The 22,091-nt window shown below is 46.1% G+C and overlaps 1 protein-coding gene across 3 annotated transcripts in view; it reads left to right on the top strand.

The window, feature by feature from the left end:
• The window catches only part of KCNIP3 (potassium voltage-gated channel interacting protein 3), a 106,492-nt gene that overhangs the window by 63,930 nt on the left and 20,471 nt on the right, over nucleotides 1-22,091 (top strand). Inside the window, exon 1 of one of the 3 annotated variants that reach the window (XM_056860289.1) lies at nucleotides 9,183-9,290. The exons of the other annotated variants lie outside the window; for them this stretch is intronic. Within the exon in view, the coding sequence (XP_056716267.1) occupies nucleotides 9,188-9,290 (103 nt within the window). The 5' untranslated portion in view covers nucleotides 9,183-9,187. Of the gene's footprint in view, nucleotides 1-9,182; nucleotides 9,291-22,091 lie in introns of those variants that run through there. 3 annotated transcript variants of the gene reach the window in all.

The following is a 22,091-nucleotide window of genomic DNA, read 5'->3' as shown; positions in this document are numbered from 1 at the left end:
TGCGTGCTTGCCGGCTTGCCTCTGAAAGGTATCATATTTGCCATTTGTATTAATTCCCATGTAAGGCCCACCCCATTCCAAAACTCTGTTAAGTCTTCAGCTCAGTGCTCTCTACTCACAAGGCAACTGAGCCGGTAAAACAGAGTCTGTAACCTTTTGCCATTAAAGAGCCAATGTATATCAAAATTCAGAGCAAGAGATCCACAGAGCCAAAATTCAGAGTGAGAGATCCAAGAGGCCCATTTGTATAACTGAAGCGATTCAGTTTAACATTACTGATAATTAACATGTTGAGTAATAATCCATAAAGGTTTATTTAGGCCAAATTCTGGTTGCTGTAAGTCCTTTATTATTCATTTTTTAATTTTGTGATTTATAACCCGCCCTCCCCGGCCGAAGCCGGCTCAGGGTGGGTAACATCATACAAGTTACATTAATACATCAATAACAAAATTAACCACAAAATCTAAAATTTAAACAATAAAATCCCAATTTAAAACTTAAAAACTACAGATGGCGCCTAAACACTACTCATGTTGCCGGATATACACAGCAGGTTACCCCTCAGTTGACATCAATAATATAACAGGAGGGGGGAGAATAGGGAGGCCAGCAGATGATATTCGCGGCTGTCCTCAACCATAGGCCTGGCGGAATAGCTCTGTCTTGCAGGCTCTGATGTCACCAGACAGAGTATTCCACCAGGTGCCAGGGCCAACAAGGAAGTGGCATGCACAAAGTCCCACAATAAGTAATAAACATACACCGGAATGCCCTGTACAAGTTTTAATGCACTGGCATAAATCTGCAAACGATTTGCACTTGGATTACAGTCAACTATTCACTTCCACCATATCCTTTTCTCTAAAAAGCTTTTTAGTCCCATAAAAATCTTTCCCTGCCACCCCCTTCACATACTGGTTATTCTAGCATGCCATCTACCCCTCCAGCATACCATAACTTTTTAAAAGAGCCATATTTGGCTCTGAACATAATTGCTACTCACATTTGCTTTTAGGTTCACAGGTTGCAGAACCCGGCTGTAAAAGGTTTCTCTTGAGAATTTACCACTGCTTGGGAGAAGAGGACAGCATGAAATGCTATTAAGAGGGGTCTTGCAGTCAGTTTTTATGTTCTCAGCAGGGATTGGGGTTGCCAGGTCCCTCTTTGCTACCAGCAGGAGGTTTTGGGATGGAGCCTGAGGAAGGCAGGGTTTGGGAGGGGAGGGACTTCAGAGTCCAATGGCCAAAGTGGCCATTTTCTCCAGATGAACTGATCTCTATCAGCTGGAGATCAGTTGTAATAGTGGGAGATCTCCAGCCACCACCTGAAGATTGGCAACCCTAGTAGAGATGGCCTCTGAAGTTGAAGGGAACTACTTTCCTATGGTGGCAAGAATTTGGAGGGGGGTAGAAGGAAGGGATGGTTCTGAAAATGAGAACTCTGTACCCAGGGAACTCTATTTCAGGCTGCTTTGGAAGAACAAGAAGGTGAACTGGAGAAGGACAGACAGTGGCAGATAGGATGAAGAAATTTTGGATAAGGTTCAGCTAATAATCAGAGCTGTACCCAGCTCACCCCGACTCAGCCATCAAAGCTTCTTAATGATGCATTCATCACCTTGTAAATCATTCCCCACCTCTCCCTGCTGCACTCCTTAGAAGGCAATGAAGGGCAGGTAGCAACTCAACTGATGGCTTCCCAGTGTTAAGAGGGGACTGTTGTGAAGCCCTGGGATTTCCTCTGGCTTCTGGATAGGATTGCCTACTCTGGGTTCAGAGGTTCCTGGAGATTTGGGGGTGGAGCTTGGGGAGGGGCCTTAGTGGAGTATAATGCCATAGTCCACCTTCCAAAGCAGCCACTTGCTCCAGAGGAAATGGAGAATCTCCCCCTCCCCCCAGTTTGGGGCAGCTCAGTGCTTTTGAAAGCTGCACTGATAGATCGCAGAACCACAGCTGGAGGTGTCCCTGTTGGGCAATAGCAGTGATCAGAGGGGTTGTGAACCCAGAGGATTCTGTTGCTTGCCCTTGCTAGAACACAACTGTACAGACATTGGGAAATCCTCTTAGCCCCCTTCTAGTATGAGCCACACTGAAGACAGCTGAGCTGAATAATGAGCCAGGAGTGAGCATGCATCCCTGTCTACAAAACTCCGCTGAAACAGAGACGCTGCTGTGAAACAATGCAGACAATTATTAAACAGCACCAGGAATAGAGTTCTGAATGTAAGTCAGATTAAGGGGATCCCAGTTGGTTTCAGGTAGCCGTCTCAAGGTTGACTCAGCCTTCCATCCTTCCGAGGTCGGTAAAATGAGTACCCAGCTTGCTGGGGATAAGGGGAAGATGACTGGGGAAGGCACTGGCAAACCACCCTGCAAACAAAGTCTGCCTAGGAAACGTCGGGATGTGACGTCACCCCATGGGTCAGGAATGACCTGGTCCTTGCACAGGGGACCTTTACCTTTTACAGTGCATATCTGCAGTTTTTGTTTGGTCTGCTCCTTGGGGTGCTGATTCTACAAGGCAAAAGATATCAGGAGTGTTTGGCCAGCTGTAGCAATGGTTGGAGTAGCTGGTAGATGCCTAGGGTTGCCAGCTCTGGACTAGGAAATACCTGGAGATTTTGGGGGTGGAGCTTGGGAAGGGCAGGGTTTGGGGAGGAGAGAGACCTCAGTAGGATATAATGCCATAGAGTCTACTCCATTTATCTATTTTGCAATTTGAATGTTGATGTAGTAATTTGGCTTCAAGATTTAGTGACATCACCATTTGAACTGCGAGTATTTTGATTTTTCCTCCCCAATGGAGGCTGCTTCCTGTTGGAATCTGTCAAATACGGAATCTGCTACAAAACTGACAGACATTGAACACTGGCATGCAGAATATTTGCATACTGAATGGACTGGAGATTTGTTTCAGAGGCAGTCCGTGCTTTCGTGCACCCAATCTCCTAGCTGAGAAGCCTTGGAGAGCACAGTGGTGCTGAATGAGCAATACGCCAAAGGAAGCTCCTGGTGGGCTGTTGGCTGCCCATTTGTCCTGCGGGCTGCTGGTGCTGCTTGGCAGTTTGACCTGTGCCCACAACCTGGTGCTTTTGCCAGCACATGGTGGTAAGGAAGAGGAATATGTGCGCCAGGGGAGGGGGGTAGACTGAGGAAAGAGGAATGATTGATAGACAGTCCATTTCCCTTCAGTGGCTTTCTCTGCTCACCTCTGAATGTGGCTGTAGCTGATCAAAAGTCAGCCTTCTCCCTCCTGTGGCTAATCTTGTGCAAGGGACTGTAGTAGGCTTCAATTTCCATCTCTCTCTCTCTTTCTCTCTCTCTCTCTGTCTCTCTCTCTCTCACTCACTCTCACTCTCACTCTCACTCACTCACTCTCTCTGCTTAGTGAGGAGTCCAGTTTTGTACAATGAGCTAACTTGGGGAACACTTTCCCAAGGCCTGGAGACAAGCAGTCTTTTTGCTCAGATCATTGAGAGGGGTACATTAAGGCACTTACGTTTTATCCTGCTGTTGCCTCTGATTTCCAGTTTGTTCTGCTTCAAAAGCTTGTTTGACCAAAGATGATAACTGGGAGGAGAGTGGAGAAATGAGTGTGGACATCATGTGCAGCAATGGTTCCATTATATCACCTTCAAGTCCCTTCCCAACAATTGTGTGTCTCTGGAATCTGTCAGCTGCAGTATTTGGATCTCGCATGGCTCAAGTTTCATGATGTGTGTTGACTTATTACTTGGTCTTGAACGTGGCAAGGCAGCTGGTGAGCAAGGATTCTGCAGACTTTGTGACAGACAGGCATGATCACTTGTGAGATCCCCTCGCTTTGCCAACATCTGACTTGAACAGCTGTCAAACAGTTTTGTGGCTGCACAGTAGCAGTAGTGGTCAACTTTAGTTTCCTTCTGCCCTGCAAGCTGCTTTTACATCTACACAGTAGGTGAAAAGGGGGAATGCTACGGGTCCCATAGGCTATTCAGTAATGCAAATGCGTGAAATAATTTCGATGATCACATGGACTAAACACCAATGGTAAGGCTTTTAATATATATATAGTGTCTATAAGCACTCATTTACAAGTTTAGGGGGAGGGAGGGAACAAGGGCTCCCATCATGTAAGAAAGCATGTTTGAAATACTGCTAACTGTACTATACTGTTTGAATACACAAGTTGTGGCCTGATGAATAAGATAGAGTTGCTTTTGAAGAGCCAAACTGCATAGCTCAGCAAAAAAATTTCTCCCTGCTAATGACTGGTGAGCAGAATGTGAGCTGAACTGGTTGGTGCTGGAGCATCCCTAGTGCCAAGAAGCCCTGCGATGGCGGCTCGTGGCATGACTGCCAATTTTTCATTAAAAAATTTCTGGGCCCTAGATTGGGCTTAGAACAGGCAGAGCCTGGAAAAACCTGGAGTGTTCTGAAGGAATCTGGAGGAAACTGATGGGTCTGTGCTAGAAGGGTAGATAAGGGCAGTGTAGGATGGATTGGAGTGTACCCTGCCAGCATTTGCTGTTCATGAGCAGGATCTCTTGGGTTCCAGATTGTACAAGATTTTTAAACTCAGTATTGGTTACATGGCAAAACACAGTTTTACCACTTAGAACAGTTGTACCACAGTTGTACCACTAACTTTTTGGCAATTCCTAACTCAAGTCTTGGAATGACAATTCCTTGCTTACAGTTTAAGTGGATGACAGCAATTAAAGCAAACTCTAAGCCACTTCAATCATCAGCCAGGGTGTTTCTCATTCCTTTCACTACATTTAATTGGAAGAGGTTTCATCTGTCTGTTTTTAGCAAAATACTTTCAACAAACACATTCCTTATTGAATGAGCAAAAAAGATGGCGGTGTGTGAGGGGGCTTCAAGCAGGCTTTCTGACCACCCAGCAGGCTGTCAGGGGCCGTCCATTAAGCTGATTGGCCAGTTCCTGCTAATGCATCATGGATGGGAAAGAATGGAGGCCTAAAGCTTTTATCCATTTAAACATCTTTAATATTTTACATTGAGAGAAATAGGGATCAATGTCTTGTTTATAGAGCAGCGTTTATGGGGAAGTTGGTCAACATTTTTGCTCCCTTTCTTCCCCAGCCAAAGTAGAATTCTCAGAGGAGGGGGATCAATGGCAGAGACAAAAAGAATAAAATATCAGCAAATCTGTCTGATCCGGTGGAAGAAATGGGAATATTCTGAAATAGAATTTCAGATTAGTAGAGACATAGCCATTGTTATTCTTTAGCTTTTCACCCTGAATGCAGATTGAGAGAGAAAGGTACTCTTTTGCATCTGGGCAGGGGTAGCTCTGAGATAGGTATCCCTGATGGATTCTGCAACCAATAACAAAATCTGATAACAATATATATGTCAATTGCTGCATCTCCGAATAGATCTTTGGACGCCTTGACCCTAATCCACAAATGAATCCATCTGTAGGAGACACAACCTAGCAGGTATTCCAATGGATGCAAGATGCAGATTCATGAAACACAATAATAGTTCAATTTTGAGCATTGAGCTCTTTAGTAGGGCAAGTATGTATTTTAGAAGTCTTTCCATCCCACCTCATCTCACCCCACCCCACCCTTTTGTACTCGATTCATAAGGAACTGATGACACAAATAAATAAAGGAAGATTACTAAAATATTTATTTCCTTGACACTCAAACCATAGTAGTGCTTAATAAACCTGCTTTCTGCATCCATTGGGATAATGTTGTCTGTATCCTTTTCATGGTGCCACCTTTTCCTATGTGAAATAGTGGGACAGTCCCCCAGTTCTGATAAGGGCACGCCAATCCTGATGGAGTCTGCACCAGGTTGGCCTAACTGGGCAAGCAACCATAAGTGATCACTGTGGGGTTAGGGTTGCCAACACTTGCTTAAGAAATTCTGGAGATTTGAGGAGGTGCTTGTGGAGGGCAGAGTTTGGAGATGGGAGGGCATTCAGCGGGCTGTGATGCCACAGAATCCACCTTCCAACGCTGCCATTTCCTCCAGGGAAACTGAATGCTGTAGTCTGGAGAACAGTTGTAATTCCATGAGAATGCCAGGCCCTTCCTGGAGGTTGGTAACCTGGGGAGGCAGAAACATTTTTCCCTTCTAGAAAATAGGACTCGAGTCACAACTTTTCAGACTAACTTCAGCATATATTTTCATCGGTGTCAGCTGCTTGTTTGGATGCATATCATCCCCTGTAATGTTGTGTGGAATCCTGAGTGTGCTACAGCCCTTTTGACTGCAAAATGCTCCTGCAGGCTCTTATGTAGCACAGATTAGTAAGAGACAACGCAACGGAGAACTATTATGACCTGTATGCATTATAGAGGTTATTTGCAAAGTGTGGTTGTTTTTTAATTGTCTTCTTTCTCGTTACATGAGAACTTGTTCAAAGTAGAAGAAGGTGCATTTCAGAGTTCATCAAAATGTAGCTTATCTCCCCCCACCCCTTTCCAGCATGGGAGGTAGATAATCTGTATACTTTGTTTTTCAGTTGTGTTAAGTATCCTGCGGAATGAATTGTCACATGATTTCTCATTGGGAAAGGGCTGCTTCCATCTATTACAAAAAGAAAGGATTTTTTTTTTTTAAAGAATGAATTGGATTTATGGCAGCTGCTCAGCAAATTGCTTTTTTTTTTTAAAAAAAAAAGTGTGACTTTTTCCATCATTGCTGAGGTTAAGAATGGGATTGAGTCTACCACTCAGTCAGCACTTAAAATGAATAATTAAAAAACCACTGCATAATAGAAATAGATAAGGGACATAAACCTTCTGAGCCACAGGACATAAAGCAAAGTTCCCTTCTCTCCCCTGGATGAGTTATTGACGTTTTGCACACTTTTCCCATGAGCACTGAAGGCAAAAATGCTTACATTTATAAGGGGCCATCAAACTCATGTTCAAGGTCAACAGGGTTTTTTTTTTTGCTTTCATGCAAGAGCTGTAAGAGTATTGTGAGGTGTTGAGTGATTTGTTTTAAAAAATACCATTAAGTCCAATTCTAAAAGTTTAAAAGTGGGGGAGGAAGGCAGTTAGAGCAGATTGGAACAATAAGATGGACCAGGAGTGATCTGAGCCAGATGGACCACAGTTAGTGATAGGGTGCCAACCTCCAGGAATTGCAACTGATCTACAGACCACAGAGATCGGTTCCCCTAGAGAAAATGGCTGCTTTGGAGGTTGGATTCTACGGCGTTATACTCCACTAAAGTCCCTCTCCTCCCCAAACCCCGCCCTCCTCAGGCCCCACCCCCAGGCTCCACCCCCAAATCTCCAGGAATTTCCCAAACCCGTTTATGGTGTTCAAGCTTTGAAGTTTTGTCAGGCTGGAGGGTATAAAAGAAGGAGACCAAAAAAAATGGGCATGATGAAAAAGCCCATGTTTCTAGATCTTCTAGGGATCCAGAATGTGTTACAGACTTAGGGTGCTTTCACACAGGCTGAATAGTGCACTTTCAATGCACTTTAGCAATAGTTTGCAAGTGGATTTTGCTCTTTCACTCAGTAAAATCTGATTGCAAAGTGAATTGAAAGTGCATGATGTTGAGTGCAGACAGGTATCTGAATGCACCCAAGAGTGACTACAGGGACCGGGAAGCGGAAAATCAGCCACACTTGCATAGAGATTATTGAGGTTGCCGGTTGTACTAGTAAACTGCTGTTTGGTTAGCAAACCCCATTTTCATGTGAAATCTGTGTGTTTATTTCTGTTATTAAAAACCTGTGCAGCTTGCCTTGCCCCACCCCCAATGAACAGGGGACACTAATGAGAACCAGTGAATTAATGCCATAAAAAAATCAGCAGCAACCCAAGTCCACAATACCATCTCAGCAACAATTGGCAGGAATTGGCATTTTTCTCGTCAAAAAGCAACCAGAGCAGAAATGCTCCAAGACTCACCATGTGGACAGCTCTAGAACTGAAGAGGGAATCTGGAATGTACAGTTTGTGCTGGGGAGAGGAATAATTTCCCCTTCTCATTTTCCTCAGGTTTTTTTTTTTAATTTGATATGACTTGGTTTGGTTTGGTTTGGTTTCAAAGAAAGGGTGTCCCCCTGCAGGGGAAAGATGTCTGCACATGCTCAAAGGCACTGTGTCCTTACACTGATATTTTTTAGAAGAAGGGAAGGGCACTTTGTTCATGCTCAGAAGGATGTTGTCCTTAAGCCTTTTTGTTTGAAAACTACTTTTTCTCACAGAGAAAGGCACTGTGCACATGTTCCGAAGCATTCTGCTGGAAGTTCCAGAAATTTTAAAAAGATGGCAAACCCAGCTCTCAGTTTTATGATGAGCTGACAGATGAAGAGCCTGGAAAACTAAGCAAGCTGTCAGAAACAGACCCCTCTTTTGTATATGAAAGCACCGGTGCGGCTGGCTTCTCTGAAGTGAGGCTGGACCACAGCCTCGTTGTCATGGTGATCCTCCTCTTCTCCGGCATCCTGGACTGCCCTGCCAGAGGAGTGAAGGAGACACTCCCAGCACTCCTGCTTCCTCCTCCCTCCTCCTCCCCTCCTCCTGTGGCTTTCTCAGGGTGGGGGCTGATGATATTTTATAGCTGCCCTTGTAGCCAATGGCATTGCAGACGGCCGAGATGCCAGCACCCTGGGAAAGCTCTCCGCTCCGTCATCGGTGCATTGCAGGGCATGGGGGATGCCCCTTAGGAGCCGGGGCTGACCCTGCCGTGTTTACCTGCCTGCTGAACAGAACCAGGGCACCGGCTTCTTCGTTGACTTAGCTGGATCCAGGAAGGCTTTTAGCGATGACATGATCTGCCACTGGGAAGAAGCTCAAGCTGTGCCGGGAACTTGCTACAGCGGCTGCCGGGGAAGTTTTGCCTTCCAAGTTGTGAAAGTTTTGGCGTGGTTTTTTCCTTCATGATCCAAAGCAGCAACAAGCCCCTCTTGGGTGCAGTCACCTTTCCTCTCCCTCTGCCTCTCTCTTTCCCACCCCCTCTGCCCTGCACGGGGCAAACCTGAAGGGGGGCAGTGGCTCGTCAGTCTTCCCAATGTGAGGACTCAAAGATGTGAGGCTGCCGGGGGGAAGGAGGGGAGGCTATTTTCTGCCGCAGACGGATTGCTCCCTGGCAGGCTCCTTATCACTCTGGTTCCCCGGGGAGCTGAGCTGGCCCTAGGGGGCACAAGTCGCATGCCCCCCGAGTTGCACTGCCCATCGCAGGACACTGGCCAGCGATGGCAATCCAGGGGATGGAACTTTGCGCCATGGCGGTGGTCATTATCCTTTTCATCGCCGTCCTCAAACAGTTCGGGATCCTGGAGCCCATGTCCATGGAAGGTAACTAGTTCCTGTACCTTTGCCTGGCTCTCTCAACTACCCGAGCCCCTCCATTGTGCCCATTTGCCTCCCCTGCCGCAACCCTTCTTCCTTGATCCCTGGCCAAAGCTCTCCCTGGTGAATGTATACGCTGGTTCTTGAAAGCAAGGCTTTCTGGAACTATTAGCTCTGCTTTATCCAGTTCTTCTGTTTCTTGCCGAAAACAATTTCTGAGCATTCTCATAACTTCCCTTTGGTTTATTGATGACATTTCCTGGTAGAAGCCATTCCCTTGTCCCTGCTAACTACTCTTCCTCTTGTGGCTTTTAAAGAATATTCTGAAGGGAGGGATCCTTCCCTTCGGAAGTCTGCTATTTGCAGTGGGACTTTTAGGTGGGGAAGTTAGGAGGAGAAAATGACAAGCAAATCTTGGGTTGTTTTTTTTTACCTTCAGCTGCCAGAAATGTTTCTCCTCGGTGGCTGAAAACTGACTTGGACCGCAAGATAATGTTTCTTTCCCCTCCAAATCCAAACCAAACAAGCTTGATTAGTGTAAACCATGATCACAATGCATCATTCAAGCATTGGAGGTTAACAGAACTCAGGATTTTAAACAAAAAAAGTAAGGAAGAAAAGATGCTTAAAACTGGTGCTGAGCTGTGCAGTTTGAGCCTATAGATAAAGCCAGAGATGAAGGAAAACCCTGTAGGTAATTAGATTCATAAGGATCTGAGCCTTATGCAGAAAGATCTCAAGTGACCCATAGGCATGCTGGGATGGAGAAATCCTGTTATCTTCAGGATGCTTCAGTTAAGAAGGTCTGGCTCTGGGCAGGGCTTGGATAGGAATGCTGCATATGATGAAGAAGAGTTGGTTTTTATATGCCAACTTACGCTACCACTTAAGGAAGAATCAAACTGGCTTACAATCACCTTCCCTTCCCCTCCCCACAAGAAAGGCCCTGTGAGGTAGGTGGGGCTGAGAGAGCTCTAACAGAGCTGTAACTTGCCCAAGGTCACCCAGCTGGCTTCGTGTGGAGGAGTGGGGAAACCAATCCAGTTCACCAGATTAGCCTCCGCCGCTTATGTGGAGGAGTGGGGAATCAAACCCGGTTCTCCAGATCAGAGTCCACCGCTCCAAATCACCACTCTTAACCACTACACCACACTGGCTCCCTGCTCAGTGGAGGCAGGGTAGGTTATTCATATAATCAATAATCACATTCATACAACAATGGGGGCTCTTTCTTTGGAAATTCCCCACTGCCCCCTTTGACACCATAGGGTGCTTCTCTGATCTTGCATCACCTGTGCTTTTTACTAAGTGCCAAGGATTCCCAAAGCACCCCTTAATCCAAGAACCTATCAATGGCACAGAACATGGTCAGGAGCGGTGGCTTGTGTGGCCTCTCTCAGCCCAGACAAGCATAGCCATTTCAAAGTGATGAGGCATGACTTGGGTGAATATAGCGTATTGTTTTCCCCCAACCCTAGCCACATGGTAAAGTGGTGACGAGACTGATTTACCAGATTCAGATTTCCTACTACGTTGGCACACAGGTTGTGTGGTTTCAGCATGTCAGTGTGGTTGAAACATGATGTGCAAAAGCAATCACATGACTTTTACTAGTTTGCAAGAGAGCTGAAAGTGCTCCTCATGGGGTACATGTGCATGTCTGGCATCCCTTCTGATCTGTCAGGTTTTGCAGGTTTTTCAAACAACAGAAAGCCCTGCCAAACCTGTTGAGGCAAACGTGGGATGAGTGCACATATTACCAGCAGTGATTCCTTTTTGAATATGGTCTCCTCTATCTGGCAGTCCCTTCTGACTCCTGGAAAGTTGACTTCCAGGATGGTAGGATTCACATGGGCACCATGTGGGTTAGGGAGCTGCAGTGAGGAGGAGGGAGCAAAATAACCCTCTCCTCCCACTTCTCCAAGTGTAACAGCAACTGATGGAAGAGGAGGAAGGAGCATTTTGGCCCCCTGACTTGCATGACTATTAGTGAGCTTCCAGTAGCAGGCAAAGATGTTTCTATTTACCCATGTTTTTTGTTGATTGGGTTAGCTGGTTCATTGTGATCAGCTAAGCTTGAAACTAGGGTTTTGCAAACTTTGGCTCTGTTTTCTGCTTGTGTTTAAAATTCTAAGCGCTGCTATGCTGTTTTATAGTTAAAAATTCATTTTGCTGATACTGATTTGATTTTAATGAGAGTGTTTGGAGTGGACCATTGGGGGCAAATGGGGTGCTGGTTTTAATATTTGGCTTCCCCTCCTCCTTTTATCCTCACAACTGTTCTGGCTCAGATAGCAATGGCCTGAAGGAGTCAAAGGGTTCCCCAGAAGCCAGGGGAGCTGGAGGCCAGGTCCAGTCTTCTCAGGAGCACCGAGGTCAGGCTCACCGTCTCAGTAGCTGGGGGCTAGGTTCAGGCAAACAGAAGCAAGCTAACCATACAACGTGGCCGAACTAGCAATGCTTAGTCCAGGGCTTAAACATCCTGGAGGGCAAGAGCACCCCTTTTGCCCCCAGTGTTCCCAGGCTTTTTGCAGGGCTCAATCAAGCCGTGGCTCAGTGGTAGAGCATCTGCTTGGCATGCAGAAGGTCCCAGGTTCAATCCCCAGCAACTCTAGTTAAAGGGACTAGGCAGGTAGGTGATGTGAAAGACCCCTGCCTGAGACCAGAGAGAACTGCTGCCGGTCTGAGTAGACAATATGTTGTCTTGATGGACCAAGGATCTGATTCAGTATAAGGCAGCTTCATGTGTGTTCATGTGTAAGCCCTGTCCAGATATGTGTTTCAGCAGTTAGCTGGCTCAGTAGCTGGAATACGGGCTGCCAGCCTAGCACTTCTTTGTCAATGAGATGCCTCCTTGTGGGCCCACTGCCTCCGTTACTCCTAATGGGTAGGGGGAGAACTTGGGGGACCAGAAGTCTGGGGGCTGGCCCTAAAGGCAGGGGGCTGGCTGCCCTGTAGTCTGCCACATTGGCAGCATTACCAGGAGCTAGGCCTTCGAGGGCATATCCTTCAACTGAGACCTTTGGGTCTGGAAGAGACCCTGGGTCTGGTCCAGTGGTGTTGGGTATCCCCTTCTGGTCTTCCCCCCAGGGTGCTCTCTGGCTCATCCTGGTCCTCCTCTGAGGAATCTGTTCCTGAGTCCTGCTCAGGTAGGGTTGCCAGGGCCCTCTTTGCCACTGGTGGGAGGTTTTTGGGGTGGAGCCTGAGGAGGGCAGGGTTTGGGGAGGGGAAGGACTTCAATGCCATAGAGTCCAATTGCCAAAGTGGCCATTTTCTCCAGGTGAACTGATCTCTGTTGGCTGGAAATCAATTGTAGTAGCAGGAGATGTCCAGCTAGTACCTGGAGGTTGGCAACCCTATACTCAGGAGAGGTCATAACACCAGCCCTGTGCTGTGTCAGGTGGGGGTAAGACTGAGGCACGATAATGCATTCAACTTCATCCCTGAACAGGAATTTGAGCTTGGATCTCCTTGTACTTATATATTGTACTTATATATTAACACTTGTTAGTAGCTGCCCTGAGCCTGGCTGTGGCCGGAGATGAAGGCGGGATAAAACCCCCAATAAATAAATAAATAAATTGTGATTTTGGGGCTGGTCCAGATAAAAATATTGTTTTACTAGTCAAGTCAAGTGAGTTTATTTGTATAGCCATAGGCCATTACAAAGTATCGTAAAATATTTACAAAATTCTAAAAAAAAAGGATTAAAAATTAGTTAAAGGATAAAAGTAAAACAATAGTTATTACACAATCACAGATCTATAATCATATAATAAAGGGGGGAAATCCATTAAAACTAAAAGTGCTTTCACTTGTTATGCCTAAACAGTTTCCTTCTTTGCAGCCTTGAGGGTATTGTTTTACTACAATAAGCATTCCAAAGAAGTGCGGTTTCCATCACCAGTTAGTGGACTGCTGAAAGATTCCTTGTCTCTCTGCGAGAACAAGGCAGCAAAAGGTGGAGCAGCTCAGAAAAGCAAGCTAAAAATGCATCCCCTTGCTTATTCTCAGAGTTTTCTTTCCACATCCTTTCCTTTGTGGGAGTAGTTGCTTAGACTGTAAACCTGAGGGCAGAGCTTGTGTCTTTCATGTTGTTCATGAGCCCTGCCTGTGTTCTGTAGGCACTCTAGAAATTATAATTGACATTGAGTTCAGAAATCCTCACATTGACCCTGCAAGGTATGGCAATGCAATCATCCTTATCAAACCTGAGAGAAAACCTGCTGAGAGGGCGGTGTTTTGCCTAAGGCCGTCCAGTGAGTTTGTGGGCCAGCAAGATTTGAACCGAGGAGGGCCCAGCTCACCCTGTGCTAGGAGCAACCCGAGAGGGGCTTTTGGTGGAGATTCCCCATATTTCCCTGGAAATCTCTGAAGGTATATCCGTCTATCCTTTCTTCACCTCGGTACAATGCGGAGGCAGACGTATCAGTAACCACAAAATCATCTTAGCAGCCAATAATAAAATATTAACCAAGGAGTAAAGCCTGCATGTTAGAGCCTTAAATCAAGAAACTAGATCCCTTCACGAGAACCCTCAAGGACACTGTGATGACTGGTATCTCCCATGCCTCTCTCTGTGTGTGTCTCTTTGTACTATGGCAAAAGCCCAGCAAGACCCGATAGGAGGAGGAAGAGGAGAAAGCCCGAGAGCAGAACACGACGCACCCTGCCAAATTCTCCCATCCCCAAACCCCCTCTAAATGGCAGCAGGGAGGGAGACCCACTGTGAGAGTCAGATTCCCCTGGATGGAGCATCCTACTGCTGAGCCAGAGGTTTGGGTGCTGGCTCAGGCTGGGTTCAGTGCTGCTTCTGCTGCTGTTCATCCTATTTTTAAAATATGCTCAAGGTTGCTGCATTGTGTCCCAGCTTAGCTTTGACCTTGCTAAAAGGAACAAGCTCAGGCTGCATCTCAGCTTCTGGATAATAATAATAATAAATAATAATAATAATAATAATAATAATAATAATATCTTCTCGACAGAGATGATGGCCCTGCCGTGAGGTGAGGTGCAGCAACCAAGGTTGGATACCATTTGAGTGATAGAAGACAGAAATCTGACGTGAGAGTAAAGGCAATAAGGATTGCCAATGATCTAACTATGCCAGCGCAACAGTTTCCAACAGTGGTTGGCTTGACGTCCTTAGGGAAGCTGAGGGTCATCTCCTGTTGCTGCCTCTGTGTGTAGTGCAGACATGCCCTTCTCGTCTGGGTTTAGCTGCTGAGAAATGTCACAGCCTAACACTCGAGATTTCTCCCTTGCCAACAGCCCAGAATTTCTCCCAAACTCCCCGAGTTCCCCCAAGTATGGAACTAACTGGGCATACAACGCTCTGTGTTGCATTGCCTCTGGTACAGAGTGCAGGGGTGAGCCTTCTGCCCGGGGTCAGCTGCTTGGAAGATGCAACTCCACTGCTGCCTGCATCAATCACACTGGTTTCCATGCCCAATTCAAAGTGCTTTGTAAAGCCCTTCAGGCCAGGTCTAGGGCCCTCATACTTATTGAACCACGTCTCCCAGTATCCTCCCAGTGCCAACTTTGTTCTTCAGGCAGCCTTCTCCTTGTGGTGCCTTGTCTTGGGATTGTCCATCTGGCAGCAGTCAGGTTGTGGGCTTTTTCTGTGGGAGGTCCAGTCCTTTCAACTGGTTTACCAGGGTTGGTGCGAAGCAAGGGTCCTCAATCTTTTTGAGCCTGCAGGCACCTTTGGAATTCTGAAACAGTGTGGTGGGTGCAGCAACTAATTTGCTGCCACACAATGGCTTCCACAAGAGATGGAGCCAGCATACAATAGCTGCTGCAGAAGGCAGAGTTAGCCACAAAATATCTGCTGAAGCTTGCCTTCAGTCACACACTTGGGCTGTGGTGGCATCTGCTACTGAAGCAACATTCTTAAAAATCTGCACAGACAATCAAAACTCCAGGGGAGGGTGCTCAAACAGAGATGTGGTGTCACTCTAGTGGTGATGTCATTTTTCCTAAACTATGATATACCCATTTCATTCCAGCTTCAGGCTGGGATTTGGAACAGAGACTTCTTTGGTCGCCTCGGCTGATGACATCTATCAAGAACTAGGCAGGGTGAATTGTGACCCTGCGAGTTCTGCTGGATCTTTCAGCGTCCTTTGATACTATCAACCACAGTGCCCTGCTGAGCTATCTCTTGGCACTGTGACTGGGAGGTACTGGGTTACAGTTTTTTTAGTCTTATTTGGGGGGTCTATCTCAGAAGATGATGCTGGGGGATACCTGCTCTGCCCCATGGATGTTAGCCTGTGGGGTTCTGCAAGGTTCAATCTTATCCCCCATGCTATTTAGTATCTATGTGAAGCCACTGGGAGAGGTCATCAGGAGGGAAGAAGAAGGAGGAGTTGGTTTTTATATGCTGACTTTCTCTACCCCTTAAGGAAGAATCAAACTGGCTTACAATCACCTTCCCTCCCCCTTCCCACAACAGGCACCCTGTGAGGTAAGTGGGGCTGAGACAGCTGTGACTAGCCCAAGGTCACCCAGCTGGCTTCATGTGTAGGAGCGGAGAACAGGAGCGGAGAATGTGTAGGAACAGTTCACCAGATTAGCATCCGCTGCTGTTGTGGAGGAGTGGGGAATCAAACCCAGTTCTCCAGATCAGAGTCCACTGCTCCAAACCACCGCCCTTAACCACGATACCACTGCACCATGTAGGTGACACCCAAATTCAGATGATGCTTTTGATCTTTTAAACCGGTGGCTGGAGTCAGTAATGGGCTGGGTGAGGGTGAACAAGATGAAACTTAATCTTGACAAGACAGAGGTTCTCTGGGTTAATAGAAGGTGGACCAGGGACTTGAGATCTCTCCTGACTTGGATGGGGTTATATTCTCCTGGAAAATCCAGGTTTACAGCTTGGGAGTGCTATTCGACACAGCAGTCACTTTAGAAACTGGGTGGCTGCAGTGGTTTGGAGTGCTTTTGCCCAGCTTTGGCTGGTGCGTCTGCTGCATCCAATCCTGGCTCAGTCAGATCTAGCTGCAGTGATCCATGCCTTAGTCTCATCTAGACTGGACTATTGCAATGTCTCTACATTGGGCTACCCTTGAAGAGTGTTTGGAAGTGGCAGCTGGTGCATAACGCTGCAGCTAGACTGCTGGTCGGGGCCAGCTATTGGGAGCACGTGACCCTGATACTATAACAGTTACACTGGCTATTGATCCACCCTGAGCCCAGTTCAAGGTCTTGGTTTTGCCCTTTAAACTGCTACATGACTTGGGACCAGGGTATTGGAAAGACTGTCTTCTCCCATAAGTTCCTGCAGAAGAATGAAGATCACAGGGAGAGGTCCTCCTGACTGTCCCATCAATCTAAAAAGCTCATATGGTAGGTACACAATAGAGGGCCTTTGCAGTGGCAGCCCCATAATTTTGAAACAACCTTTCCAAGGAGGTATGCCCGGCCCCCTCACTTCAATAGGCAGTTGAAGATGGTTCTATTTAGGACTTTTGATTATTTACTGGCAATCCTAAAGTGTGATTTTGAATTTTGTTTAATGTATGTACACTTTTAAGCTGAGTTAAGTTCCATATGGTAGAAAGGCTGCTAATAAACGTTTTAAATAAATAAATAAATAAACCTTCCTCCAGGAAGTCAAAAGCTCTGCTCACAACCTGAGTTCGATCCCGATGGAAGTCGGTTTCAGGTAGCCAGCTCGAGGTTGACTCAGCCTTCCATCCTTCTGAGGTTGGTAAAATGAGTACCCAGCTTGTTGGGGGTAAAGTGTAGACGACTAGGGAAGGCAATGGCAAACCACCCCATAAACATAGTCTGCCTAGTAAATGTCGGGATGTGATGTCACCCCATGGGTCAGTAATGACCCGGTGCTTGCTCAGGGGATTACCTTTACCTTTTACCTCGAGGAAACTGATCTCTACAGTCTAGGGATCAGTTGTAATTCCAGGAGAACTCCAGACCCTACTTTGAGGTTGGTGACCCTACTCATAAGGATTGCCGCCTCCTGTGTCTACTCTTACATGCTTTAAGATCTCCCATGTCCTGAATTAGGCTGTAAAGAATATGGTCTTCTCAAGAGTTGCTCTTTTTTGTGGAACCTGCTCTTCCAAGAAGCCAGCAGGGTTTTTCCTCTGTTGGTCATTTAGGCAGATGTTTGATGCTGAAGAAGAGCTGTTGATGGATGGGTTTGACTTAATTGTGTTTTTGGATGGCTGCTGATTTTTTTATTGTGCTTATTGATCTTGTACTGAGCAGTGCATGTTATCTTTAAACACTTTGAGGGCCCTTCTGCACTGTAAGGCAGGACAAATATTATTTAATAAACAACTAGATAAAAGTTGTAGCCTCCCCCTCCCCTAGAAGAATTGCATGTCCAGAGGTTCTGGAAGGCAGCAGATCCCAGATGATTCTGCATAGGATGGTCTTGTTATTTTTAGGACATGATCCCCAGTTGCAAAACAGCTTGTATTTCACAATCTAGTCTGCTAAGACAGGTTCAAACCAGCAGCTTTCTGCTTGGTACCTCACAATGCAATCCTAAACAGAGTTACACCTTTCTAAACCCAGTGACTCCATGTAGGATTGTACTGTCAGTCACTTACTCTCATTTTACGACTGGGAAGCTAGGGCTAAAACCTGGTGTTTTGACTTTGGTTTCCAAGTGAATCTGAGCCCAGGTTTGTTAGGCCTCTGGCAGCTTTTCCCCTTCTGCTGTGAAGTCAAGGTTGCCACTCTTGCTCTGGCACCATCACTGGTAATAAAGGTTAGAACTTTACTGAGCAATTTTGTTGACAGTGCATGAGATGCATTAGGAAGCCCTTGGTCACTCTCTTACGGCTGGGTTGATCTTGCAGACATAGCAGAAGTAATGTGTAAGAAAGACTTAATCATCCACAAAAGTCTTTCCTTGGGACCTTGAGTCAGGGTAGTTTCCCCACCCCCACCCCCATACAAATAATGACTGCAGAAGAACAACTCTGATTATGTCCTTCATGGGTCCTAGAGATCCGTGGAATGATCTCAGGTTTGTTCCATCAGAAACAGTGGACTTTCTCCTCTCATTTTCTTGTCTCCTCCACCTTGTCCTTCTAAGGCAAGCATTATGCACTGCTAAATAAGCATTACTTGTTTGTTTATTTAGGAGATTTCTATGCCGTCCAAGCAGGGGACCCAAGCAATTCAGACCTCTATTTCTTGGAGTCCCTTTTTTACATTTCAGCTGGGACAGGAGCCTGGACAGAAGGCTGGCCGGGGCAACTAGGGTGACAAGCAGAAGCCAGCAATTGCACATGGTAGACATTAGGTTATGGCAACAGGGTAGCCCCACAAACAGCAGCAATATCTGCAGCACCAGGGACAGCTCCATGGGAAGCAGCATTGTTGGTTGTCAACCAAACTTGTATGTGATGTCTGCCAGAGTGCTTGAAATTGGTAATGGCCTTTCCTTCTTGTTTCTTCTCAGCATCTGCTATTCAGTGGTACACTGCTCCTGTACATGGAGGTTCCACTTAGCTTCCCTGGATCATATCCTTTGATAGACCATGAAGGTGTCTCATCCTTTTTAAAACAGAGGCTATCACCGCAACTTGTGGTATGAGGTGTCATTCCTCCCCAGTGCCACCTTGCCACAGAATGCAAGCTCAGCTGAGGCCCCTGAGCCTGCCCTGAATCCATATAAAAGGAAGAGGCTGCTGGCAGATGGGTCTCTAGTTAGAGCTTTTAGGCTATGCCTCAAACCTGCATCTACCTTCTGCTACCTTTCACATTTGCAGGAATAAATACTACATGAGCTACAACAAATCCAGTATTTTATCATCTTGGGTATAATCTATTACAGTTGCCTTCCCATACCTGTGTTCAAAACACTTGCCATGTGCCAGTGGGGAGGGAAAGCAGCATGGCATAGAGCCCAATCTCATCAGATCTTGGAAGCTAAGCAGGGTTGGCACTTGGAGGGGAGACCACCGAGGAAGACTTTGCAAAGGAAGGAACGGCAAGCCACCTCTGCTTCTCACTTGCCTTGAAAACCCCTTGGTGGGTCAGCGGCAACCTGACAGCACTTTACACACACAAACACAAGTGCCGGTCTAGTTTGCAGCACTGCTTAGTCATCAGATCATATGTACATTCCTGACAGGAATCATCACTGCTAGTGGGTATGAAAGATGGGTTACAATTATGGGCAGGGTAATTTGTGTATTTGCTTCTGTTGAAGGTCTGTTTCTGTAAATATGAGCTGGTCAAGGATAGTGCTGAAGGGTGAAGACTGATGCAGCATTGTAAATCTGTTGGAAATGGTTTGAACTGACCTTGAATGCATTCCGAAGCATTTGTTTTCAGTGCAGTGAATTATGTGCAAACCACTTCCGCAACACCTAAAATATCATGCCTGTCTTCTTCCTAAAGGAAGTGTGTGCTGGAAAGGTGCCCATGCAAATCTCAGCTCTACCAAACACGCACTCAGTGGCCTTATACAAGCTCCTCTCTCACCAGCCTCTGACCCTGTCTGTAATACGGCTGAAAGCCAGCCTGGTGTAGTGGTGAGAGAGTTGAGTTTGAATCCAGGAGACCTGGGTTTAAATCCCTGCCCTGCCTTGCAAGCTCTCCAGGTGGCTGTGGGCCAGTCATACCTTCTCAGCCTTACCTTCCTCACAGGGTTGTTGTGAAGATAAAATGGAGGAGGGGAGAACAATGTAAGCTGTTTTGGGTACCCATGGGGAGAAAGGTGGAGAATAAATGAAGTACATAATAAAGATATAAAATCATAATAATGACATATTTTACAGGGAGCTGCAGTATTGCTCTGCTCACGACCTGAGTTCGATCCCGACGGAAGTTGGTTTCAGGTAGCCGGCTCAAGGTTGACTCAGCCTTCCATCCTTCCGAGGTCGGTAAAATGAGGACCCAGCTTGCTGGGGGTAAAGGGAAGATGACTGGGGAAGGCACTGGCAAACCACCCCATAAACAAAGTCTGCCTAGAAAATGTCGGGATGTGACATCACCCCATGGGTTAAGAATGACCCGGTGCTTGCACAGGTGACCTTTTGTGTGTGTGTAAAGTGCCGTCAAGTCGCAGCTGACTTATGGCGACCCCTTTTTGGGGTTTTCATGGCAAGAGACTAACAGAGGTGGTTTGCCAGTGCCTTCCTCTGCACAGCAACCCTGGTATTCTTTGGTGGTCTCCCATCCAAATACTAACCAGGGCTGACCCTGCTTAGCTTCTGAGATCTGACGAGATCAGGCTAGCCTGGGCTATTCAGGTCAGGGTACAGGTGACCTTTACCTTTACCTTTACCTTTTTAAGGATTACTAAGCTAACATGTGCAAAATGCTTTGAACACCTACATATATGTTTTCATTCAGGCTGCATGCTTTAAGTGATTTGCACTGCAACCTTAAGCAGAGTTACACCCTTCTAACTCTAATTACTTCAATTGACTTAGAACAGTGTAACTCTATTAGGATTGCATTGTCAGTTAGTAGAATAATCAACTCATTTTCATTGATTAACCAGCGGGGTCCTTTGTAATCTGTGACTTTAAGAGCTGAAGAGATACTTGTTTCATTTTTGGAAGCTATTTGGGTACTGTTGTGTTACCCCTATAGGGAATGGCAAAAAAAATTAAAGGGTCCTTTTCTTCGAGCAAGAACAGATAGCTTTTTGTTTTATTTATTAAACTAATTTCTCTTGCACTCCCTTTATTCACTCAAAAGGGCACCACAGTTGATGTTTCTGTCATATGTAAATTTATTTAAATATGCTTAACTGAGTAATAGATAAGAGAAGGATGATCAATGAACTGTAACATTTTTAATTGGTTGATGGCTCATAATATTTGTAATTAATTCTTACAATAATATAATAAGGATCATGAAAATGACTGTTAAGCTGAAGGGCAAATTGTCACAGGCAATGTTCACATGGATTCCCCAGCCAGTTCTTATAGAGTCTCCTACATTTTTTTCCCTTTAGAGAAACAATTGTGGAGCAGGTAGGCATTCTGCGGCCTCAGGTAGATGAACATGCTGGAGTGTCTTGGCCTCCTGCCTGTCTGGCTTTCAACCTGAGGATGGCATTAGTGGCTTTGATCAGCGATCTGGGTCCAGGGATTGACAGGAGAGGTTGTAGCTGGCTGCTCCCCTGAGCCCTCTGTTGATCATGAGATGCCTGACTAATTGTGCACTGGCTTCCTCTTTCATCTTGCACTGTTTTTATGCTTTTTTACTTACTTGCAACACCTTCGCTCTCTTATGTCTTCTTATATCTCTTCCTTTGTTGTCTCTGTGCCCCTAATCCCTGCCTGACTTTCTTCACTTTTGACATCTTTTTATTTCTCCTAGGAAAAAAAAAAACATGGGCTGGATCCTGCAGACCTATTCCTCTAGTAGTGGCGCTTTCCTGCAGTGGCAGACTCCTTCCACTGGAGCAAAGTGCCTCTGCTAGCAGAATGGATCTGTGAGATCGAACCCTGCTCCTAACCATAAGAATTGGTTCCTTCTGTCACTCCATGTAAATGTCTATGGAATGGTGATCCTGTGTCAAGCACTCTGAGCCCAAGGCTGCAAAGTCCCTGCAGCAGACAATCATATAGTCTTATATTTTTTAAGCTTTAAAATATTACTGGTGTTTACACCATTAGGTGGCTATGGAGCAATGAAGGAGTGTGCTGAGAGACAAGGGACAGTCCGAGGGCTCCAGAAGCAAAGGCGGTAAATAATCAGGTTGCTCAGTGGTAGAGCATCCGCTTGGCATGCAACAGGTCCATGAAAATACCCCTTCCAACTTGGAAGGCTTTAAGAGGGGAGTAGACATGTTCATGG

The sequence above is a fragment of the Euleptes europaea genome, chromosome 14, assembly GCF_029931775.1.
Source record: "Euleptes europaea isolate rEulEur1 chromosome 14, rEulEur1.hap1, whole genome shotgun sequence".
NCBI classification, from domain to species: domain Eukaryota; kingdom Metazoa; phylum Chordata; class Lepidosauria; order Squamata; family Sphaerodactylidae; genus Euleptes; species Euleptes europaea.
Note: the sequence above shows the minus strand (reverse complement) of the source record. Positions and strands in the feature narration are given on the sequence as shown.